This window comes from Pteropus vampyrus, unplaced genomic scaffold, assembly GCF_000151845.1.
Source record: "Pteropus vampyrus isolate Shadow unplaced genomic scaffold, Pvam_2.0 Scaffold85, whole genome shotgun sequence".
NCBI lineage: Eukaryota > Metazoa > Chordata > Mammalia > Chiroptera > Pteropodidae > Pteropus > Pteropus vampyrus.
The window spans coordinates 1,963,515-1,990,112 of NW_011888866.1; the positions used below are offsets into that span (position 1 = coordinate 1,963,515).

Sequence of the window (26,598 nt, forward strand, 5' to 3'; positions counted from 1 at the left end):
CTCTCTCTCTCTCTCTCTCTCTCTCTATCTCGTTCTGAGTCACTATTGGGACAGAACAGCATAGTGGTTAAAAACATACACTCTGGAACCAGACTGCTTGGATTCAAATTTGGGTTGGTTCTACCACTTAGTAGCTGTGTGACCTTGAGAAGTTTTTCAACCATTCTGTGCCTCAATTATCTCATTAGGAAAATGGAAATAACAGAACGCATTTAAGAAGTTGTTGTGAGAATGGGTCAATCCATGAAAAATGTTATTCATATAAAATGCCTAGAACTGTACCTGGTATATAGTAAGCACTCAATAAATGTTAGCTCTTATCATGAAAAGTGTTATGAAAAGGAAGCCCCCAGGGATTCCAAGGTTCTCACTGCTGTCAGAACCTACCCTCAGTGAACTAACTGGACTGAGTTCACTCACACAAGTTCACACACACACACACACACACACACACACACACACCACTGTCTGTGTCTCCCATGTGCCAAAGATATTATATACACAATAATGCATTTCATTCTCACAATAAAACAAAAATTCTGCAAGGGAGCTACTATCCTTCTTTTATCAATTAGGAAAATGATTAAATAATTTGCCCAAGTCTCTCAAAGAGGAAGCAGCAGAATCAGGATTCAAATTTGAGATTCTATCTCTAAAGCCCAAGTACTTTAATCTACACAATGTTATTTTGAGATCTTATGTCTAATTTTTCTGTTTTGTCAAGGAGTCCATAATAGGTTATCGTTTAGGAGCAGTTTTGGAAGGGACTTTCAAGTGTACCTAGCACAACATTCCCTTTTTGCTTATGAAGAAATGGAAGCCCATGACGTTTACTATTGACTCGCCCAAAGTGATAAAATGAATGCCATTGCCGGGTATCACACTACCATTTATTCCTCTGGGATGTTGGTGGCTGGCCTCTGGGAGGCCCCTCAGACCTGCTCCTAATCTTTTAGGGGCTCAGAGAAACCAAAGACCACAGTACAAATTAAGAATGCAATGGCTAAGTGAGGATCCAAGGGGTCCCCTATGAGGCGAGTACATGAATTTTAGCAGATGGATTTTATTATATCAAGTTTAGCTCCTTGGGCCTTTCTGCTTTCTGGCTCACCACAGCACTCTGGCGACTCAGACTTAGCAAACAAATCAGGTGTAAGCCTAGTCTACAATGCACTGTGATTCTGAGGAAAACTCTTGCCAACCAGGGCTTTACAAACAAAACCCTGAGTAGAGACAATTTCACCCTGGGGAAAAAAAAAGAAAAAGAAAGAAAAGAAAAGAAAGAAAAGGAAGAAAAGAAAGAGAGAGAGAGAGAGAGAAAAGAGAAAGAAAGAAAGAAAGAAAGAAAGAAAGAAAGAAAGAAAGAAAGAAAGAAAGAAAGAAAAGAAAAAAAGAAAAGAAAAAAGAAAAGAAAGACACAGAGAGAGAGAGAGAGAAAAGACAGAGAGAGAGAGAGAGAAAGACAGAGAGAGAGAGACAGGCTAACATGAGGTTTAAACCCAATTTGTCAAAGGAAGCTCACAATTAGAATAGCTGTTCCCGGCATGCTACAGTCTAAAGCCAACAACGTACAACAGCCTCATGGAGAGAGGCAATGCTGAGATTTCTGATATAATTAGTTTCCTTTACACAAAAGAGCTGGATTCATAATTAAACGCTGTCCCCTCCTGCCCACATTCTGCTGTGTATATATTTGATTGCTTCCTAAGGGACTGGATTAGAGCCCAAGAGACACCCGAAACCACAAGTCTACTGACCTCCCAGGGCCAAAAGGCAACATGATATATGTTTGCATTAGCTGTTACTGGGGCCTGTCCAGGGAGAGGTTGATTTCATCTTTCCACTCGACACACTTCTCAAGAGTTTGCTGGTTAGTTTACATAGTTCTTACAGACAGACCACTGGAAGTGACCGCGAATTCTAAGTGCCAATGTACTGAGTCCTACGGAAAACTCCAGGACCCATTCTGAGAGGAACAGGCTGTCTTGGACAGACTGTGGTCCAGAACTGAAATATGAAGCTCAAGTCTTGGTTCCTCTACCACTTACTTGATTGATCAAGTCAATTACCCTCTCAGAACCTTGGCTTCCTTGTCTAGAACATGGAGATAACAATCTCTGTCCACAGATAGTGATGTAAGGGAAAGTACTCTGCAAACGGTAAAGGTCCCAGAGTGAAGGTAACAGGCAACTAATTCTGTCTGCTAATCTCCTCCTAACTAGTCTCTGTGTATAAAATCCCCAGTGATCCTCCACTCCTCTCAGGATAAAGTCCAGACCCTTGAACAGGTTTAAAATCCCTTCGCCATCCGCCCTCTAATTACTCTTCAACTTTACCTCTTGTTACATGCCCTACTCACTTCACTTGTGGCTTCAGCCAAACAGGACTTCAAGTTCCTCCAGAGGGCTGTGCTGTCTCACGCCTGCAGGAGAGAGCCCTCCCTCCTCACCTCTCCCATTCTACCCAACTAACTCCTGCTTTGGGTTCTGACTTTAGCTTAAACGTCATTTCCTCCTAGAAGCTCTCCTCTACCTCTCTGTGCTTCTATTTATCCCTTTGTTGCCCTTTTTATCGTGTTAAAATTGTCTGGATACTCGTTACTCTTTCCCCCTCTCAAAATTTTGTGGACTAAATAATGTTGTTCACTGAAAGAGTGAATTTAGTAAAAACGACTTACAGTTTAACATTAGAAGCCTACTAACAATCACTAATAGCTCCCTCCCCCAGCTTCTCTTTTTTAATGAATAATAATAATAATAATAAAAGGCCAAGAGAAGCTTAAAGACTTGTCCAAAGGCAAATGTCTAACTAGCAAAAATGTATGTGGACCCTACATCTCCTAGTTCAGCCTCTGACTTTTCTCCCACAATATGCTAACTATGTTCAGATTTTATGCTATGGACCCAATGTCTTTTCATAGGAAGAGAAGTGAAGGCAGATGAGATGTAAGAGAAAAGAGACTTGGGATCAGAAAACTAGGCTCTGTGTGAGCAATCTCCATGCCTCTGAGCACATGGAAATTTATCATCAGTATACCTGTTATTTTAGATTATATTTCACCATCTATGGCCATGCCACTCTGAACGAGCCCAATCCCATCAGATCTCGGAAGCTAAGTAGGGTCGGGCCTAGTTAGTACTTGGGAGACCACCTAGAAATACCAGGTGCTGCAGGCATAAAAAATAAAAAATAAGGGATTGTAAGCTGACAAGGTCCTTGCAATTTATGAGGTCAACCAAGGGTTGCCTCGCCTAAAAATAAAATAAAATAAATAGATTATATTTCACCTACTTCGCCGAGCTTTATATGAAGAAATGAGAAAAATTTTTAAATATTTTATATATCTCCTCTCAAAAAAGCATTTTCAAACTTTCAAGTAGTTATTTTTCTGGTGACATTTAGCTTTATTATTTAAACCAAAGCATTTTGAAGGATGGGATTCAAAAACATTAAGTAGTTTCTTCAGTACTACAAAAAGTTTAACTGACAAGACCAACACAGGCTGGGCCTGAATGAACTAATGCTACTACGTCTTCCTTCTGTCTCCATGTCAACAAAACACTAGTGTCTACTGCAAAAAGAACCCTTGCCTACAATTATTAACTGAAGAACAAAAAGAACAAATCCTTCTTTCTTTAGACACTACCTGACTTCATAGACTCACAGAATGCTGCAGCCAGAAGAGAGACTCTGAAGACCATGGAAGCTTGCACTTGCCTTTCACCATAAGAAAACAGACCTAGTCTAACGTCCTTGGGAGGAGCTTGTGCCATGACTGATTGGAAACACACACCAGTTGTTTTTTTAGAGTACTATATTCTCTATTTTGTAATAAAGAGATAATTTGAACACAAATGTGGTAAATTATATGATGAGACACAACATAAATTTAAAATGTAATGATGTTTATCAAAGTTGAAGGCTAAAGGGCCAAGATAGAGACACATCCCTGATTATATTATACAGGCATGTTTTTAAAATTTAATTATAATAGAATTTTGTGAAAGTGAAAGAAATTACTTCACTTGTTCCAGAAATTTTTCATGCTTCTATAAACCTGGAAATTTTCAGGACAATAGTAAGTAGAGAAAATAGGAAATGCACTCACTCAGATTACTTTGTGGGTGCCATCCTAATCTGCGTGTCACTGTTCGTTACTGGTGGTGACTGAGACAAGCACCAGTTTTTTATCATCTAGTTCTAAACAATATAAGAGCAGTGCAGACAAAAATCATTATTAATTCTCAAACTATTTTAGGCAGAAGTCTCTAAACCCAATCGTTTATTCCAACTGCTAACAAAAGCAAGAGAGGCTGAAGAAGTAGCCAAAGGAATCGATAGCCGAGGACAGTAGAATGTTGTTTTCCTTCTCTTTCCAATCCTCTCTCCCCAAATCTTGGTATGGGTGAGGTGTTAAAGGAAAGTGAAAAGAGAAAGCAGTCTGAATCATTCCAAAAATGGAAGTTAACTCTCAATGAAGAACTGTTTTCCATGCCATCTCAAGATTTTATTCAGAGATCTTTAAAAGAAAAAGTTAAAAATTCCTTATTGAAAGCCTTTATAAACGGCTACCTCAACCAAATTCATAAGCATCAACCATATCGCAGTAGGATTAATCAGTGACATCTCACAACCCAATTCTTTTTTGGTAATGTTTTTTGTGTATTTGTGTTGCTAAACAAAAATGTTAACTTCTACAGCTCAAAGTCTTTTTAAAAGAAAAGGTTTACCGGGCCACGCTAGCAAGAAAAAAAAAAAGACCAGGTCCTGGGGCATGAAGTCCAAACCACCTAGGTGAAAAAGGCAACATGTCCACAGTCCTGGAGATGGTGAGCAGCTCTAGGTGAAAAAGGCAACATGTCCACAGTCCTGGAGATGGTGAGCGTTTTTTATACATCAAACAAGGGGGAGGAAGATATAAGTTGTTTAGAAAGAATTTACAGAGGCTATAGATAAAGTGGGTGAGAGAAAGTGAAGAAGAGCTAAAGGAAGAAGTGTTTGCTCCTTTGGATTGGCTGTGGGCAAGTCTAGAAAGCTCATATGGAAACAAGATGCAGAGGCTCCAAGGGTTTGATGGCACCTGCCTGGCTATCCTCTTTTAGATAATAGCCATCTGGAAGTTAATTCAAAGTTCCAACATACACTCAGGACTGTGAGCAGTCTCGTTAGCTAGCCCCCAGGTACTAACAGCCTAACTGCTCGCTCTCTCTCACTCTTCGGCCCACTGTAATTTAATTTAGAACATCTTAGTATTTTTTTTCTTATCAGTGTACATGAGGTTAGAATATTTTGAAATATCTATTCCAGATAAACAAATATTGCATAGGGTCATAAGAAACAAACTTTTTAAATTCAGCTTTTAAATGGATTACCCTATATTTCATGGCAAAACTTGATCATATATTTTAGAGACTGTCCTTCCACTTTAACCGCCAGGAAAATGTCCATGAGTTGTTAAAATAATTACTGCCAAGTTCTTTGCCAAAATAGGCAAAATCATAATGTGTTGTGAGGGAAGTCATGTCAGTCCCAGCTCTGCCAGCAGAAAGCTGTGCAACACTACACATTGCTTAACTGCTTTGTGGTTAGTTTGTATCATGATGAGGTGGGATTCCATACCTAACGCAGCAGCTTTCGCAAAGTGCTTTGAAATCCTGCAATGCTGTCATGAGACTGCAAGTCGCACTGTCATCCAGTCTGTTTAAGTGATAGCAAGCCTAAATTTGATGAAGGGGAGGACATGCAGAGCTTTAGCATTTTTTCTGGCAGCCAAGAATTAAAATGCATGCCTAAAGGTTCGGCAACAGGTAAATATCAAAGTGCCTAATTAAAGTGATGAGGAATGCTACAGGTAGGACAGCAAGAAAGTACTTATCACAGCCAAGAAACCAGGCTGCTGCAGAGACTTGTTTCCAAATTGTTTCCACCACTTTATGTGGCTTACCAAAGGAAGTCCTGAGTAACTTAAGTAACCAAAAATAAAATAAAAAATGAAAAGCAGGCTTATTTCTTCCTCAACAATCCTTCCTTTAAGGCTCTTATTAATTCAAGTCAAAATAGGAGAAGTCCCAAAACACAAATGTTGGGACTTTCCTATGTTCAATAGGAAAATGAGAAAAAGACACAACTCTGGACACAATATATTCAATAATCACTCACCAAAAATATTTTGAATACTAAAATTTATACATAATGCATTGGACAGTTTATAGCTGCCTATTCGCTTCAGAAAAAAAAAACAAAACATATGTATGCTACGTTGCCACCCACTGTCTCCTTCCATTGCCATGGCAGACATCAGGAATCCATCCCAGCCCCTTGGGCTTGCTGAGCTGAGATAGGACCTCAAGAACTCTATACAACAATGCATTCCAGGTAGCCCCTAGCAATCCATTACTATTGGCATTCATACTGAAGCCAGTTTCAGTATGCATATTCCTCAATATACTATGCCAAAATATTGAAATGACTCTTTAAAGAAAGCCACTTCCTGATAGTTTCCAAGACTACAGTAAAACCTTCATTTAAACTATAAAATGGCAATTTTTTCCCTGTAATAAGAGCAGAGAACATAACTGCAAACATTAGTTTTATTCCAGACACTATGGTATTGCGGTGAGATTTGTAAGCGGTTCTGTATAATAAAGGTTTATATTCATGTTTTTAAAAATAGGATTTGGCTTTATTCAACCCAAATACTCAGCCCATTTCCAATCCACTCACTACCCTGTCACTCAAACAAGTGCTGGGCAGAACACAGACACAAACACAGCTCCATCTGCTAATTAAAACTGGGCTTGAAACTGTTAACAGGCATCTGTTGCATTGTTTGAATCTAATGGGCAGAGACAAAGCTGAAATGGCTCTTCTAAAGCAAATCCAGTGATTTCACTCATTTTCTCTTTGATATTTATATTCGTGGGGAGGTGGGGGGTGGAAGCAGAGTGTTAAACAGCTTATTATGGAATCTGAAAGATAAGTGAAATATCTTTTGTATTTAAAAAAATCCTTTTAAAACTGGTTATTGAAAGATATGCAGCATTTTACACTGGGGGAAATACCATTCTTGTGTGTAAAGAATTCAAATTAAGCACCTTTAATCTTATCTCAGTTATCATCTAATCATCTATACTATAAAAGATAATAACTAAAATCAAAGCAATGCTTTACAGCTTATACAGTGCTTTCACAATTCATCCACCCAGCCATTCATTCAGCCAGTTGAGTGGTCATTTAACACAGGTTTTGGAGATTTAAAAGGTGAATGAGACTTGATTCCTGCCCTAGGGAATTCATAGCAACCCTAAAAAGTTGGTACTGCATTATTACACTCCATTATATATGAAGAAACTGAGGCCCAAGAAAGACAACTGACTCACTAAAGGCCAAAAAACTATTAACGGCAGATGCCAAAACATAACCCCAGATCTGACTCCAGACCCACTGCTCTACTTAATTCACCATGCTATCTCCCTGACACCAAACATGAACTAGTAGATTTTACCAGCTACTTATATGTCAGCTACTTATATGTCATATTATGTTATGTTCCGCAATATTATTACTCACCACTTAAATTCTACCTCCCCATCCCCACTCCAACCTTCTTCTCATCCTGCTATAAAAACTGCAAATTTTTTTCAAATGGTCTCCAGGGCAGCTCTGTGTGTAGGCAGGCAAACCTAAACTAGAACGAGCTTCAGGCCATGCCAGCAGCTCCCTGGTCTATCACGGTCCTTTTCAGATTCAGTTATCAGATTCAATTAAAAAACCAACTGCTAAAGTTTTCCTTGTCTTCAAAGACTAGACTTATTTCCCTTTAAGACAATATGCAAACCTATTTCCCTCTAGCTTTTCTCAGTGGATCCAAACAATCTTGGTGCTGTTGCCAAGAGAATCTCCCCTCTGATTTGCTGCCATGCAGAACAGCTGGCCAAGCTCTTTATTAAAGTATACTTATGCTTAAGACATATCCATATCTGTATCCAAGACTCGGTTTCCCCACTCCTTCCTTAATTTGTTGAATGGCTTTTTTCACTCACTAGACCACTGAGTGAAGAGATTAATTTAACCCTTTATTATCAAGTATTAAATTCTACTCTTTCTGAAATAATGTTGTTGAAAACTAATTTCAAAGCTATCACTTCGATGAAAAGTCTACCGACAGCTTCGAAAGAACACAATGACATTAAAATAAGGGTTTATGTACAAAATGTTCAATTTGAAGTTTCATGTTCCCTGCATATTTTTATTTGCAAGGATGAAACCAACAAAAACAACTATGAAAATTAAAATCAACTTGCTCTACATATCTGGATTAAGTTCAGCCAAATGTTGATATCATCTTGGATAAAAATGTAAACATGACAAAGTTTGTTTTTCAGTCAATAAGTCTTGATAAAAGCTTTGAATTGCTACCAACCAAAAACAGTTTTGAATTTTGAGCTGTGTTGGCAAATGTTTTCTATAAAGGAACGTTTTCTATAAAGTTAGTAAATATTTTTAAGCTTTGTGGGACACATATGGTCTCTGTTGCATATTCTTCTTTGTTTTGAATTTTTTAATAACCCTTAAAAAATGTAAAAACCATTCTTAGCTTGTGAACTACAAAAACAGGCTGCAGGCCACATTTGGCCTGTGGGCAATGGTTTGTCAATCCCTGATTTTGAGGAAACTGATTCCAAGAAAAAGAATGCAATGTCTAAAAAGTGCTCTGGTGAAATGAAACCTGCATACCACTATTAATATGATTTCATTAGTTATTTTGCACATGGAAGGAATTTTAATGACAAGATGGTCTAACTTGAAACTACAGATAGAAAGAAAGGGCAAAAGACAGCTATAGTATGCTGAGCTGTGCCAGTATCAACTACTATAGCACTCTGAGTCATTGCATGAGCATTTACTATTTCCCTGAACAGATTTGGCTAAACAAACTGGGACCATCTTAACTTTCCTAACATAAAAGTATATGTGCAAAATCTAATTCCTGCCTGGAAAAGATGGTGACTTCAAATTTATGGAGATGGTCACACTGATCAGAAATGGCAGCAGCTTGACTATGAAAAGTAACACAGACTTGAATTTAGGGATCACTAGGAGGCTTTGCTACAACCAACTCTATGATCTTGACAGCGTCAACTTAACCTTAGTTTTCTTATTTATAAAATTGGGGCAGGGGCATAATGTAGGTAATTTCTAAGACTCTTTCTACTGTCAAACTATGACAATACTAAAATGAAACCACGCAGGAAATACCCTAACAGGAAGAAGGGGGCAGGGCAAGGGAAAGAGAGCAAAGAGAAGAAGCTTAGATTATCCTGTTAGAGGACAAGGCTGAGTTTTCTTTTTGTTCTACCAGTACCTTGTTCAGTACAGGCCATTCTAAGACATAATATGCCCTCGTATCAATATTAAAATGTACTCACCTCCCATAGGAAATATAATACATAGCTAACTGTATTGCCATTTCCTAGCTATCTTAACATTACATTTTATAGATATTTAATTAAACACTAATTCTGATTATGTAAGGGGTTTGGAGAAGCCAATCAAAAGATTTTTTTCAGTTATCAAACATTTGAACTGAAAGGCTAGTGTTCCTCGGTACTGGGCCTATAATTTCAAATGTACAAAATATCCGTACTCAATAGTTGACGAATATTATCTGACTGATATACCGGAAGATTCCCCATAAGTCAGTTGAAAGAAAATGTACCCTCCACCACCCCAAAAGTGGAAAAGGGAGCCAGGATACCAGAGAAGATAACAGAACCTTAGAGAAGTAAGAAGAATGTCTGTGAAACAACTGTATCTGTAATCAAAATGACTAATTGTCTCCTTCCTTTCGTGATGGCAGAACCCCTATTAAACAATGTCTAAAGATGGCAAGTTGCCCTTTTTAAAAACTACTTAAACTAACAAAATTAAGACTTAAAGTGCACCTTCAAAAGAAACAGGCACGTAGTATACATATCTACCAAAACACACACACATCCACCCAGGCATTAAGAAATAGATCTTTTCTGTGACGTAGACCTTATCAAGTTTTGTCAGCAATGCTGTGGCAGACCTTGTCAAAACCCAGTCAGAAAAATCCAGGGACTTCAAGAAATAATTATCACTGGGAGGAGATGGACCACAAACTCTCACCCCAACAACTTCAGATCACCTGGGGATAGGATTGGGGCGGGGCGGGGGGGGGAGGCGTTGAGGGGGTGGAATATTGCTTCTAGAGATGTGGATATTACAAGCCTATGTTTGTGGTCAGTAAAGAGTGTGAGGAAATTTTTCCTAGGATGGTATTAACATTCACTTTATATTCCTAACTTAATTTCAACTGCAAAGCATTAGGTTTCAGGTATATACATTCTTCTGCTGTTTGAAGGCAGTGTGCTACCACTTCCTGTCAGGGCTCTGGGGTTAAGAGGCATGGAAGATTTCCCCCTCCTCCAAGTTAACTGAAAACACAGCTCAGAGCCTCTTTTTACCACATCCACCCCACAGAAAATAGAAAGACCAAGATTATTCATGAGATTCACCCCATTTAACATCTACCACCTGTTCTAAAGAGTTTCAGGACAGTTTTTTATGCCTTAATAGGTGCAGTCCTCCACTGAACTGAATTTCTAACATAAAAAAAAAAAATCTATGCAAGAAAGATTCTAATCTTTCAGAATGAAAAATAATTTTTAAAAGCTACTACTGTAAAAGGAAGCAGTGAACCTTATGGGAAATGTGGGACAAAAATTAAGGCAAAAAAAGAAAAAAACTAATAAAACTATTACAAACAAGCAAAGGTCATCTAAGGAGCTTAACAGAAATAGCCGCAAAACTCACTCACTTTCATAGCAGGAGAATGCTTCTGGGAGGGTCACACACAGAATGGACAAAAGGCGACCCACTCAACTTGTCAGAAATTGTCCTTTACCAACTGGACTGCAGCTTGCATTCAACAATGAAAAAGGGTTACTCAGGGTTTTGAAATTAGTACCAGCATCAAAAATTAACGCCCTTTAGTTGCTATAACAGCTCCCACCAAATCTCTTAGGAATAAACTTGAGACATGACATTTAAAATCTGCTTCCTCAGAAAAGAAAAAGTCCCACTCGAGACTGACTGCCAAGAACTTGCAATTCAAACTTCCCTAAGCCCAGACATCATAATACCCAGGAGGTTTCACACCACTCAATACATATGAAATAGGCCAGAACCAACCAAGCAACCATAGCCTCTCCTAATACTTGAAGAGCATTCTATACCCAAATTTTCTTTTTTTAAATGATAAATTATCAAGACATACAAATAATCAAATAGACTTATCACCACCGCACTGGCCCCCTAGTAATCTGAGGAATTCATGGTGAAATATGTTGTAAGAACCATTTGAAAGATGCTTAAGTGAGCTGTTATTAGAAGCCACAAACATCACCCAACCAAAAGCTAAGATTCTTAAGGTTCTTAATTAACCTGCAGCTTTTTAACAAGGGAAATGCTGTTAAGGTCAGCTGAAAACCAGCTCTGAACTGCACTTCAGTTTATGAGAAGTTGGATAGCTTGTTACCTGAACACAAAATCTTCCAGTACAAAAGTATGAAGGACAGCTCCCACCAGCCAAGATTTAAAAACAAACAAACAAAAAAACCCTAAATCAATTAAAGGTAATTGAGGGGTATACTGTATGTTGTGATTCATTAAGCAAGTAATAATTAAAATCAAAGCAGAATGAATATACTAAAAGGCAGGCAGAATCCTCAGCTGAGAAGTTATTAAACATTCAAACCCAAGAATTTAAAAAATTGAGAAGTGCTGCTTCTCAGGAAATGGTAGTAAAGGAGTGAACCATATTTTCCTGACCACACCATTTCCAAAAGTCACCAATTCTCTTAATGCTCGTTAACACTCACAGAACAATTTAATGCTCCATAGCCCTCATTCCATCATTAGTCACTTGTTCTTTCTCCTGCACTTGATCCAAAGGAAAAGAGAAAATGGTAACCACTGCTCCCAGTTCCTGAAGAAAGTCCTGCTTTCCTTTTCCTCTCCCTTTCCCACCTTCTCTGTCTCCTCAGCTCAAACTCTCTAGTGTATATTCAGCTTCCTTTTTTTCCCTTTTTATCTCACATCCAGCTTTCCTTTACTTTCTCCACCAAGTATCCTCATCTCATCCTGTGGTCCTCTGAACTCTTCTACCTAGTCTTCTTCTGCCCCCCTCCCATGACATCTCTGCTCAGATTTCTTGTGCCCCTCATCCCTCATCTCCTGATCACTCATTCCCCTGAATTCCATTCCGATGGCTGGGTTCTCACCACTCCTGTCCCTGTGTCCTCTGTTCCTTTACTTCACGTCCCTCACATTCCCCCAACCCTTCACTGCCCCCTTTCACATTTCCTTCCTCTTTCCTTCTAATCCATTTCACACCCACTATCCGTCTCTCTCTCCATTAGATTTCCTATGCCTCCCACTTTGTCCCTCCAAGACCCTTCCTTGTCATCCCCCAACCCTCTAATTTCCCCCAATATCCCCAGTCCTTGTTCCTCTGGATCTCCTTCCCCTTTCTTTGCCCCCAAGTTTCCCCTTCACCTCCCAGCCTCACGTCCCCGCCCGCCACTCTCCCTCACGCCTTCACCCTCTCCCACTGCCCTCGCCGTCCGACCATCCCCGGGGGTCCCTTTCCTACCAAGCCCTCCCCGCCCCACTCTCCCGGGCCCCCTCACACCCGCCCCCTATTTCTCACTCTCGTCCCTGGCCGCGGCCCCTCCCTCACCGATGGTGGAGATGAAGGTGGTGTTGAAGGCGTCCTCGGAGAAGCGGAAAAGGAGGCAGGTCTTGCCCACCCCCGAGTCGCCGATCAGCAGCAGCTTGAACAGATAATCGTACGTCTTCGCCATCTTCTCGCTCGGGCCCTCTGACCCAGGAGCGAGAGGAGCGGCGGAGAGAAGCGGGGAGGGGACCGCGGGCGAGGGGGCGTGCCCGCCGAGCCACCGCCGCTTGCCCCGCCCCTCTCCCCGCCCCTTCCCTCGGAGAAGGCCTGCGCGCCCCGCCCCATGTAGCCAATCCGCGGGGGTTTTGTCTTCACCTCCCCGCGCCCCGGGGCTTCATGGGACTTGTAGTTCCTGCGAGAAACTTCGGGCGTGCCCCGCGCTGGCGGTCCGGACTGCCCCAGAGGATAAAAGAAGATCCGCTTTTGGCGGGGGATCGAGTGGACTAGGCGTTTCCACCCGAGAGTGGAAGGGGAGGCCCAGTTTCGAACTCTGGGCGTCGTGCCGCGGGTACTTAACTTCGTCTTTTCTTTGTGTGCGGGAGCCTTTGAAATCTAGGACCTCGGAATCTGAATCCTGCGGTTCCTACATCTCTTCCGCCAGGACCCGGGGCTGAGATATTTTCTTTCCTTCTTGCCGCTCTGGCGCAGACTGTGGATTATCTGCAGAGTGCATTATCTGACTTCTTCAGTTCCTGCCTGGCACCACCTCCAAGCCCCCTTCCGCAGCCCCTCAGTTACAGAGCTGGAAAAGAATGATTGCCGTTCTAACTTGTACCCCACTCCTGTCCTCTTCCTAACACCTCCAGATCCGAGCCAAATACGATGGGCGTTAGAGGATCTACTGTGCAGACTGCTCCCCTTCCCCCGCAGAAAGATAGATAAAAAAATCTGGCACTTGAAAATATTAAGGGTTGTGCTACAGGTTTGTGCCCTTAAAAACTGCAAGCATCTTGTGCGAGGCAAGAACTATGACCATGAGAATATAGAGACTAAGATTGGGATTGTGTCTTCACTCGGCTGTTTAACCGCACAAAGGCCTTCTGCATCTTGGTTTTCTCATCTGGAAAATAGGTATAACCCAAGCTGTTTCATAGAGTTGTAGGGAAAATTAAATGAAATAATGTGAAAGCACTTTGGAATTCATAAGGCATTAGAGAAACCTTAGTGGGGATGGTTACCTTCTTCGACCCTCAGTAGGTAGACTCTCAATGGGTGACGAATAAATGAAGGGGAAACAGCATTCCTGTCATACTCAATTTAATCCTTTATTTACTGTCTTAGATTATTTTTGTTTTGTGGGTGTATCGTTCAGGCCTCTCATTCACTAGTGACAGAAACCCAGCGGGATCAAGCTCTCCGGGAAAGGAGTGTTTACTGGCTCAGGTAAAGCAGAAAGACAAGTCAGTAGCAGAGGCTCCATCCACTCAGGGATGTCAGTCTTATCTCTCCTTCTCCCTTCTCAGTTTTAATTCTAATATGTTAAATGTGGACAGATAAGACCCACAAGAACTTTAGGGTCCTCAATAATTTCTAAGCGGATAATGGGGTCCTGAGGCCAAAATAATTTGATAACCACTGGCCTAGGCATTTACTTTAGATCTAAGGAAACCCGGAAAGTTAGAGGAGGTTATTAAGGGAACCAGTGGACTCAACCATTAGTGGAATAAGGAAAAAATTTGGACAGTTAAACAAGTCATAAGGCTTTTATAAAACACATCTTGAGTGCCTTGTAACTTCATGTACAGTGACAGTGATATTTCATTCTTAGTCTTGTTATGGAAGAAGATTCAGTTGGCCTTAGTATAAGCCTTCACCTATGTGGAAAGAAGAGGAAATGTGTCACTAATTCACACCTATTGATCATACAGTACCCAGAGGGTTGTGCTAATCTAATATCTAATTCATTGGGCCCACTTGATGGGAACAAAGCTCTAAGGAGATCAAAGTCAGTTTCTGCTGCCAAATGAGAAGGGATTCCACCCTCTGGCATAGGCTGAGCCTTCTTGCCCCAGCCAGTTCTTAGGCGAATCTCTGAACTTGGCCTCAGCCAGGGCTGAACAAGTATGGACAGCTCAGTTCTACACCTTCATCTTCATTCTGGAAGATAAGGGGGAAAAATCCTCAAATACCAGAGAAATCTTCTTTAGTGAAGTGTATGCTGATGAAAGTAACTTTTAGTCTCACTATCTGCATGCAACTACTGGCATTCTCTTGTATGAATAAGAATACACTGATGTGGTAAAGAACTTAAGTTCAGAAGAGAAGCTAGAATTAGGAATTTTAAAGTCCCTAAATTTCCTTGGGGGAATTTTGTTAATTGATGAGAATTAGAAAAAAATCTACCTTATTTTCACTTCCCCAGTTTTTCTCTGCTACCAAGTATACATAACATTGGGACTTTCTAACCGGTAAATCTATGCACCACTGTGGAACCATTCAAGCATTTTGATATGTTAACACTAAGAAGAATCCAATTTTTTCCTTTATGCATTATTAAATTTCATATATTTTATAACAACACGTTAGAGATGAGAATTTGGTGGTAGTAACATTACTATTGCATCAAGAGCATTTTACTCAAAAGGACTGGACAACGAGTATATTTGTAGATCTGAGGGTACCACAGGTAACAGGTTGCTGGTTCCTACTTTCTTCAAGTGGCATGGATAGAGCCTTTTCTAAAGGAAACTACATGAATATCAGTTGCCCAAACCTACTGCTAAAACGCTGCATCACTGCAGAGCACTAGGAAGACCAGCCACATTCAATTTGATTCTGTAAATGCTTACTGAAGACTTTGATAAAGCTAACATGTACATGGCACCTTGACTTACAGAAATCTAGATGTCTGGGCATATGACCAGGCTAGGTCAATCGAGTTCTTCCCTGTGAATTTTCTAATGATACTGAAAGAAAGTCAGTCTGGTATGAGATCTGTGCGAACTTTTGGTTTTGAGCACAGCTCTAGTTCATTTTTCTGTATTCTCTTGTCACTGCCCTCCTCTATATGTTTAGTTTGTTCTCAAGCAGGCTTTCTTCATAGTAGCTAGCAGGATTGCCATGTTGTACAATTCCAAAGGTATTACTCACTTCTTACAGTAGTTTATTCATCTTGGGGGTGTCAAAGACCCAAGAATCTACATTTTCTTGAGGGTGTGTGTGTTCTCCAGGCAAATTTTCAAATTAATTGAAGCATTCTTTAACTGGTCGAAATTGCTCCATGACACTTGAGTGGAAGAAATGTCACCTTTCTTAATTGTTTCAAATAAATTATATTTGGCTAAGATGCCTACTTGTCAAGGGCTAGCACAACTGGTATCAATCATTTTGGGGGCTTTTATTCTCCTTAATTATATCCTACAAGAATCCAGACACTTACATGGTCCTGAAAAATCAGGGCAGAAGCCTTTGGCCATAGTCTAGCACCCATCCGTGCTGATGCCTCTGCCCAACCACTCTTGGGTTCTGGTCCTCTGCCATCTATTGAGCACAGCTGTCCCGGTGGGCTACAAAGATGTCCTTCATGGTGATTCTTTTCACTGACTGATGACTCAGACATCGAATAAGTTCTGTCTCTGTTGTCTAATAGTTTGTGTACTTCTTTGTCTTCTCCCTTAAAACTTGAGCTGATTGAGGAAGGGGACATTGCTAATTTCTCCCTGTTTTCCCAGCATGTCTACCATGATGCCTTATACCTACTAGGTACTCAGCTGAGTTGTGGAATGAATGAACATCTGACTACCATTCCAGAAGTCTAGGTATTTTAAAAACATCTGGAATAACTTCATTTTATTAGTTGCTATAAGACCTAGATGTTTTTGGCCTCACTAATATCTTTATGGTTGTACTCTAGCTTTTATTTATGTTATTCATTCTCTAATATACTATACATTGTTGTACTTAAGAAATCAGTGTAATTATATATTATTCTCTATCTTGACAAGATCATATTGAATGATAATCCCTCAAAAATACTAATTTTTCTTTATCACTTGTGTGTCATCCAAAAACATGCTATTTGTTTAGTGATATTTCAGTGGGATAATTCTATAATTATCTTTATCAGAGAGGGACAAACTGTACTCTTTCTACCCACTGATGTTTTCTGAGCAATCAAACGAATATTCATTAAGTTCACACTATAAAACCAGTTCAGCAAGGCCACCTGGAGGATACAAAAAAAATCTATCATGTGGTCCCTGCCCTCAGTTTGCTTACAAGCTTACTTAAAAGAGAACCCACAAGCGAAAAGTTTAATAACTGGGATGCAGATATTTGGCTGGTACACACTTCACTTACTCCAATGGGTCAGATGTCCATTCTGATTGGTTGGTTTTAATTTGTATTTATTAGGCATTCATTCTGATTGGCTGGGTGCCCATTTTTTGATTTTGGGACTTACGTCCTGATTGGTCAGACTTCCAATCTGATTGGTCAAATGTTTATGCCAAACTGATTGTTAAATATTTCACTTATCACTGCTGAATACAAAAGTTAAATAAAAATGACATGATAATACAAAAAAATTGCTACATGAAAGTACAGTATCTGTTTGATTAACAAATCTCTATACCTAGCTTCTTATAACAAAGAGAGCAAGGTGTAGAGAGGACGCTGCACATCCCTCAGCTTGGATTAATGAACATGACTGAATAGGAAGACATCTATGGTATAGGACTCTAGGATATAGACAAGGGCCATGACCAATGCCCAGATGAAGGCAAAACTCTTTTCTTGGGAGTTGGAAGTAGATACCTAATTGCCTAGAATAGAGAAGAAGCCACCCAAGTTACAACTATCCTGGGTGGCTTCATTTCTAGATAGGGTCCAACCCACAGAAACGGAAGGTAGAGCTTAGTCTGCATAGAGTCAGCTCAATATTTTACTCTACTAAAGGGTAGGTGGGAAGGAATCTATTCTAATATATCTTGTACTTTTTCTCTCTCTGATAAAGTTTCTGACAATAAAGTATGTTAGTAAAATTGATTCCTTTCATTAACCTAGGCATTGCTATGTAGGGCATATGCAGTTGAGTACTAGGAGTTTTGAGTAGAATTTCTTATAAGTTTGAGTGGTTATAGAAAGCCTTTTGAGACCAACTTTAAAATGGACTCTAATCCGATGGCAAAGTCAAGATGTACTGAAACTCACAATCAGCATCATAAGAGGCATTGGGAAGCTTATGGTAGTGAATAATAGAACACTAAATGGCTTAAATTATTAACACTTTATTTAATTACATACTAAAACAATCAGATCTAGAGCTAGTGACAGGTGAGTAATCCAGCAGCTCACATGACATGCCTGGGACCTGGTTTCTCTCTTTTGGTTTCTTAGCAGTGCTTCCTCAAAGTAACACTTATTTCAACAGGCCAGCCCCATGTTGCAAAATGTCTTCCTGAAACTCCTGGGACTCCTTGCTTCCAGATTCAAACAGAGCAGAATGTACAGAATGCTCTTCCTCAAGAGGTCAAATAAATACCCTAGAATTGAGCTCTGTGGACCTTCCAGGTCCAAGACAATGGCATTGGCCAATTGGTTTAAGCCACTAGAGTTGAGTGTGGGGTCAAACTCACCCTAAATTACAGGGTTTTGTTAGAAATAGAGAAGACAGGAGGGGACAGGGAATAAATATTACCACCTGTTTCACTGTCAAGTACATATTGATATTTTTATTGAGTACCACTAAGCTGTTGGTTATGTTGGAATTTCTGGAGAAGTTATGGAACTGAATACAGGAAAATTCTGATTTGTCATTCTCTTCAACAGATTTTGAACTAGGAAGAAGAGGCAAGAAGGAAACATTGTTTCCTTAAGGAGGGGATGGGTGGTCCAAAGATAGAATTAACATAGGCACTTAGACACCTGGTCCCTTTTTTACCCTACTTCAGCAACCAGCTAAGGTTGAATTTTGTAAGTTCTCTCTTAGGCTCCGACAAGTCTGTCCTGGGATTTTGTAATGGAAAGAGAAGTGGACTAAACATACAATGACCTGGGTTCTGTTCCCAGCTCTGTTACTAACTAGCTCTGTGACCTTAAAAAAGAACAACAACCTTTCTGTGCCTCAGTTTCCTCACATGTAAACTGAGGAGGGCTGGATTCCATAACCTCTTTCTGTCTTTAAAATCCTTTGACTCTTGAATCTAAGCTTTCATTACAGATGACCTCAGATCTACCCTGGGGGTTCTGGTCTCATAGACAAACCAAACACCCTGGTGAATGAAGGGGATTTATCAACAGCCTCCCAGCCTAGCAGATCCCATGGAGGCCAGGCAGGGTGTGGTGCTGGGAAAGGAGCTCAAGACACCTAGTTCCTTATTCTAAATAGCATTCAGTTCACCCTATGACTCAGTGTTCAGTACTTCTCTCTTACCAAGGAATGCAAAGTTTCAATCCTCTCTGTGATAGCAACAATTTATTGGGTTGCCAATCTATAGGGTTAAGAGAAAAATGAAATTCTGCTTTGTATTTTGAACCATATCCGATAAGATTCTTTTCTCTAATTACTACTTAATATGGATAATCATCTCCTGAATAACCTTAAACATAGTTTTATTTTCTAATTTAACAGCAGCAAGGGCTTATAGATAGTATTAAACAGGGAGCATGCTGAATGCTCCAGTACCTATGATAAAACACACTGTCTTTCTTAAATTTCCTCACTCTCACTGTTCAGCAGAACTGAAGAGTTAATATGAAATCAAGCAGAACTCGTTGATTACTGATTTTTAAGATTTACAATTATAAATGATGGTGACAACCTAATCAAATGCTGAAGAAATAAGGCTGAATAGGTGATTCTTTTGGGCTAGGATGAATATTCAGATTAAGAAAAACCGTTAATGAAATCCCAATCACATAGAAATTTCCCACCTATTACTTTCTGAAACTTAAGTAACTAAATGGCCTAACTGGGCCTGTTTGGGAGATTATCACATCCTATTTCTGCAATGAATGGCATCATTCGATATTTAATAGTCATTGAGGCTTTTATGAAACAGAGGTTTCCATATGTCTCTAGAGCAAAACATTTGTGTTTGCCATCTGCTACTCAAGAGTGGTTTTGTAGGAAAAGGAATGCAAATTGCTTGGTTCTTTAATTACTTTGGGGTTAGATTATAAGGTAGTTGGAACCGTGGGACAGCCAATTCACTGCTAGGAGAATACTATTGTTTACTTAGCCACCAACTTAAAGAATCCTTTACAAGCAAATGTTATGAAAAGAAATTGAAGCCTAAAATTATCTTTGTCTTTTTAACTCAATGCAAAGACTTTTGTGAAGTGATGTATGAGACTTTTTAAAGTTGGCATTAAGGAGACACTATCTAGGACACTGAACTTTAAGGTCAGTGTGTAGCAAGCATCAGTTCTCTTTTCTTAGTCTTGACAGCAAAGAAATATATAACTCAATACGTTAAAAAGAGAATTAAAGGATCTCCTTGAGCTCAGTATCCAAAACAAAAACAAAAACAAAAAATAACAGTCTTAGTTGCCCAGAAGCCAATTACCTGGGCTTTGGACTCTGGGCCATTTGTTTCTCCTTCTCCCCTTCTCATTAGCCTCTTGAACTGTGGATAATTCTCTGCTCAGTAACATCTCCACTAGCCTATGGATATGCACTATTAGTTTTGCTTAATCAGAAGTAACTCTAATCAACAGAGTTTAACCAAAAGTAGAAACCCTGGAGCTTAGACATTATTTGTAGATTCAATTATTGATGCTTTTTCTAGCCCTCCTCACAGTAAAATTTCATTTATTGGGGTTAACACATAGAATATAGGAAACTAACAAATGAAAGGGACAAGGTTTGGCCACTGACTAGCTATGAGATCCTACCTCATAGACCTCTGAATTCTAAGACTAGATTCTGCTTTAAGATGCTATAAACCCACTATATATAGAGATAGTTTATTGTATTGTTTCCAAAGTTCATACCTCAGAATACTAAGTGAATCAGTAGTCGGTGAAACTAGAAGAAAGGGTTTCATGGTCGGACTCTTTTGAGAAATGCTGCTATCCTGGCATTTTGATGGTACAGCTCCTCAGAACTCTTAATATGCTGATGTACCTGTGACTCTCCACAACTGAGTGTGGTGCACAGTGTTTCCCACACTCCTGCCCAAGGCCCCTTTTTGATGGAGCATCTTATGGGACCTGTGTCCTGCAGAATATATGTTGAGAAACTATGATTTAATCTACACCCTTAGTTTTAGATAGGAAGATTTAAATTGTAAAATCTTACTGTCGTGATGAAAATCAGCATGTTTGCAGGAAGCTGTCTGGAAGGGAGGCAGCATCCATTACCAGAGTTCCTGACAACTGGACCGAGAACACCATCCCTGCCTCCCAGGTTTTGCCTGAATCCCAAGACAGGAGACTCCCTTACGCTGCCTCTTTTGCTTATCGCACCCACTGAAAGGTCAGCCAAGGAGGTGGGGGCACTTCGATGGTTGTGTCCTCCCTACCTGGGGCAGCTGTTTTACTCCCAAGTCCTGGGAGACTGGCAGACATTGTACTAAAGTGAAGCGAAAATCACCATATATGCAGAAGTAAATTTACCCAGAATTCTGAAAGTGCAAAAAGCTAGATTCTTAAATGATCGTCCTGAATTCTGTGTTTTTTTCAGAAAAAACAACAACAACAAAACAAAACACTAATGTCAAGTAATTAAACTAACATTCATTTTCTTTCTTTTGTATTATTCTGTATTTTGAATGAGTTATAGGATATGTTAGATGGTCACATCACACCAAGGCTAATTTCCTACAGTGACATCTAAAGTTCTGTAAAATGATCTACACTTCTTTAAATGTTTTTAAAGATGAATTATTTAAATTTCTTGAGGGCATGAATTATATTCACAAAGTATCCTTAGTGACTAACATAGTAGACAAACCAAACACCCTGGTGAATGAAGGGGATTTATCAACAGCCTCCCAGCCTAGCAGATCCCATGGAGGCCAGGCAGGGTGTGGTGCTGGGAAAGGAGCTCAAGACACCTAGTTCCTTATTCTAAATAGCATTCAGTTCACCCTATGACTCAGTGTTCAGTACTTCTCTCTTACCAAGGAATGCAAAGTTTCAATCCTCTCTGTGATAGCAACAATTTATTGGGTTGCCAATCTATAGGGTTAAGAGAAAAATGAAATTCTGCTTTGTATTTTGAACCATATCCGATAAGATTCTTTTCTCTAATTACTACTTAATATGGATAATCATCTCCTGAATAACCTTAAACATAGTTTTATTTTCTAATTTAACAGCAGCAAGGGCTTATAGATAGTATTAAACAGGGAGCATGCTGAATGCTCCAGTACCTATGATAAAACACACTGTCTTTCTTAAATTTCCTCACTCTCACTGTTCGGCAGAACTGAAGAGTTAATATGAAATCAAGCAGAACTCGTTGATTACTGATTTTTAAGATTTACAATTATAAATGATGGTGACAACCTAATCAAATGCTGAAGAAATAAGGCTGAATAGGTGATTCTTTTGGGCTAGGATGCATATTCAGATTAAGAAAAACCGTTAATGAAATCCCAATCACATAGAAATTTCCCACCTATTACTTTCTGAAACTTAAGTAACTAAATGGCCTAACTGGGCCTGTTTGGGAGATTATCACATCCTATTTCTGCAATGAATGGCATCATTCGATATTTAATAGTCATTGAGGCTTTTATGAAACAGAGGTTTCCATATGTCTCTAGAGCAAAACATTTGTGTTTGCCATCTGCTACTCAAGAGTGGTTTTGTAGGAAAAGGAATGCAAATTGCTTGGTTCTTTAATTACTTTGGGGTTAGATTATAAGGTAGTTGGAACCGTGGGACAGCCAATTCACTGCTAGGAGAATACTATTGTTTACTTAGCCACCAACTTAAAGAATCCTTTACAAGCAAATGTTATGAAAAGAAATTGAAGCCTAAAATTATCTTTGTCTTTTTAACTCAATGCAAAGACTTTTGTGAAGTGATGTATGAGACTTTTTAAAGTTGGCATTAAGGAGACACTATCTAGGACACTGAACTTTAAGGTCAGTGTGTAGCAAGCATCAGTTCTCTTTTCTTAGTCTTGACAGCAAAGAAATATATAACTCAATACGTTAAAAAGAGAATTAAAGGATCTCCTTGAGCTCAGTATCCAAAACAAAAACAAAAACAAAAAATAACAGTCTTAGTTGCCCAGAAGCCAATTACCTGGGCTTTGGACTCTGGGCCATTTGTTTCTCCTTCTCCCCTTCTCATTAGCCTCTTGAACTGTGGATAATTCTCTGCTCAGTAACATCTCCACTAGCCTATGGATATGCACTATTAGTTTTGCTTAATCAGAAGTAACTCTAATCAACAGAGTTTAACCAAAAGTAGAAACCCTGGAGCTTAGACATTATTTGTAGATTCAATTATTGATGCTTTTTCTAGCCCTCCTCACAGTAAAATTTCATTTATTGGGGTTAACACATAGAATATAGGAAACTAACAAATGAAAGGGACAAGGTTTGGCCACTGACTAGCTATGAGATCCTACCTCATAGACCTCTGAATTCTAAGACTAGATTCTGCTTTAAGATGCTATAAACCCACTATATATAGAGATAGTTTATTGTATTGTTTCCAAAGTTCATACCTCAGAATACTAAGTGAATCAGTAGTCGGTGAAACTAGAAGAAAGGGTTTCATGGTCGGACTCTTTTGAGAAATGCTGCTATCCTGGCATTTTGATGGTACAGCTCCTCAGAACTCTTAATATGCTGATGTACCTGTGACTCTCCACAACTGAGTGTGGTGCACAGTGTTTCCCACACTCCTGCCCAAGGCCCCTTTTTGATGGAGCATCTTATGGGACCTGTGTCCTGCAGAATATATGTTGAGAAACTATGATTTAATCTACACCCTTAGTTTTAGATAGGAAGATTTAAATTGTAAAATCTTACTGTCGTGATGAAAATCAGCATGTTTGCAGGAAGCTGTCTGGAAGGGAGGCAGCATCCATTACCAGAGTTCCTGACAACTGGACCGAGAACACCATCCCTGCCTCCCAGGTTTTGCCTGAATCCCAAGACAGGAGACTCCCTTACGCTGCCTCTTTTGCTTATCGCACCCACTGAAAGGTCAGCCAAGGAGGTGGGGGCACTTCGATGGTTGTGTCCTCCCTACCTGGGGCAGCTGTTTTACTCCCAAGTCCTGGGAGACTGGCAGACATTGTACTAAAGTGAAGCGAAAATCACCATATATGCAGAAGTAAATTTACCCAGAATTCTGAAAGTGCAAAAAGCTAGATTCTTAAATGATCGTCCTGAATTCTGTGTTTTTTTCAGAAAAAACAACAACAACAAAACAAAACACTAATGTCAAGTAATTAAACTAACATTCATTTTCTTTCTTTTGTATTATTCTGTATTTTGAATGAGTTATAGGATATGTTAGATGGTCACATCACACCAAGGCTAATTTCCTACAGTGACATCTAAAGTTCTGTAAAATGATCTACACTTCTTTAAATGTTTTTAAAGATGAATTATTTAAATTTCTTGAGGGCATGAATTATATTCACAAAGTATCCTTAGTGACTAACATAGAGCTTGGCATATATTAGGCACATCGTGATAAATATGTTTGCATTAATTATTAAATTATAATCTAATGAATGCACTTTAATAAAATAATGGTAATAATATACTAATGGTACTAATGATATCGTACCTTTTCAAAAATCTCAAAGATAAATTATTTGACCTGGTTAATATTTATAGGGTAGTTAAAACTCCTTATGTGTAATCTTTTATTTTCATAAACAATTACACTCTGATGTGGTAATACTTTTAGGTAATAGTAACTGGGATCACTCTATATTTGACTTTTCAACACATGCATAGTCTTAGAATTGGAATGAGTCAGTAGATAACGAGTCCTAACTTTCAGTCATTGTAGAATTCCCTTTTCAGCCTCTTGGCCTATACTAAACATCCCCAGAGATATCACACGTAATAATAAGCCTGAAGAAATGTGTGATCCTGGAGGGCCTTCTGAGTCATCAAAGAAGGATGAAGTATGTTGGTAAATTATAGTTTGTGTTCTATATTTTAATTCATTTAATAAAAATATTTTTAGTACCTACAAATTTAAAGCAACTCACTCGGTATTAAAAGGGGAATTAAGGTGAAATTGATAGACCATCCCTTATGAAGCCTATAGTATTTCAGGAGAGGTGGGGCACACATAATTATGATGGTAGGTAAAATTATCATATGCCTGTAATGTGTTGTGTTAGTTTATAGTTCTTTCAAAATTAGTTTATTTTTCTTTCAAAACTGGTAGTCTACATTTAAGCAGATTACCCTGTATATTAGATCTCCCCAATCCCCAGCTATTCTTGATAATTGGAATGTTACATCCCTCCATTGGTATCAGTGATAACAGATTTTATTAGCAGTTATCAGCTTCATCCGAGAGCTATACTTCTTATTAGAAGGCAGGACAGCATCATCCCAGCAAGGTCTTATTGACCAGCACTAGGTCACTTACTTTGGATATTTAGTTCACTTGAACTGGATGGGCAAGGAGGATGAATCACATGAATCACAATGACGTGGGAACCTGAACTGTGGTGGGGAGATCGTGCGCATGCTTTCAGGAAGTTGGATACTTGTGTGGGTTGCAACGTAGTAGTTGTCAAGTGACAACCAGAAATGAGGTCAATATAGGCTCACAAATTATCCCTGGCTCTGCAGAGTGTCTCTATCTGAACAAGCAGTAGATCTGTGGAGGAGAAGGCTATGGGGCAGGAGATATATCAGTCCACACCCCAGAAGTGGCTACTACCTGATGGTGTAAATTGGCTTTTATTCTGATTTGGGCTGTATTTTTACCTCCGTTTTAAGAGGAAAAAAAAAAAAAAGGAATTATTTATATAACCAATATGCAAAGGTCATTAAGGGAATATGTCTTTTATATGTTAGGAACAATGATGTCAGAGAAGGCTGGACTAAAGCCTTTGTCTGAGCCAAGAATCCAGAATTCAGTACCATTAGCATTAACATATGCACATGTTAGCATAACACAAACAACAACAACAACAACAACAACAACAAATTAGCATCAAAATGCACATTTTTGGCATGAATTGATGATAAAAATACTTTTTATTTGTGGACATAGTTCTTTTAAAATTAAATGTTATAAATAATTTAAACAAAATTGAGATATAAGTTAATGAGGAAGCTCATAATTTTAACTACTTTTCATGTTGAGCCAACACTGATATCACGACTCTGATTCTGAGGGAAATGATGTAGATAGAGGGATCTGTTTTGTCCCTGCAACCTTGGCTGACCCAAGGACCCCTCCACAAACAGCAAAGCAGCACATGTCCACCCAGTGGCCCAGGGAGCCATGCTTCTCTTCTTCCTCCCACTTGGTCCATTTCAGGGGAGCAAAAGCAAGGATATCACCCTAGGACCACCACCTAAAGCTCTGCTATCTGGTTTTTTATGGGAGCTCAAATTCTCCAGTAAAATATTTAATTATGGAGTTTATTCATTTGGTTCCTGGCCCTTATACCTACTGGAAACCATGCCTACTGCCCAGAATCAGTAAGTTATTTTTGAGAGACAGCAGACAAAACACTCGAAACAGCTCATACCTCTGTGTTATAGTTGAGCAACTATTTATGGTATCCAGACTTGTGCCAATTCTAGTATTAACTCATACTATGGCTTATTTATTATTTGGCCAGATATCATTTGCTCTTAGGTCTTGGCAAGAAGGGCTCCTCCCTTGGGGCTCACTTTTTAGAAAACCTTATCCTTTCCCTCTTTAGATAATTCTTTCCCATT

General features: G+C 39.3%; 1 protein-coding gene across 1 annotated transcript in view; it reads right to left on the minus strand.

Moving 5' to 3' along the window:
• Nucleotides 1-12,979, minus strand: part of RAB8B (RAB8B, member RAS oncogene family) — a 56,294-nt gene extending 43,315 nt beyond the window's left edge. The window contains exon 1 of the mRNA XM_011363374.2: nt 12,767-12,979. Within this exon, the coding sequence (XP_011361676.1) occupies nt 12,767-12,890 (124 nt within the window). The 5' untranslated portion in view covers nt 12,891-12,979. The remainder of the gene's footprint in view (nt 1-12,766) is intronic.
• Nucleotides 12,980-26,598: the final 13,619 nt, after the last annotated feature.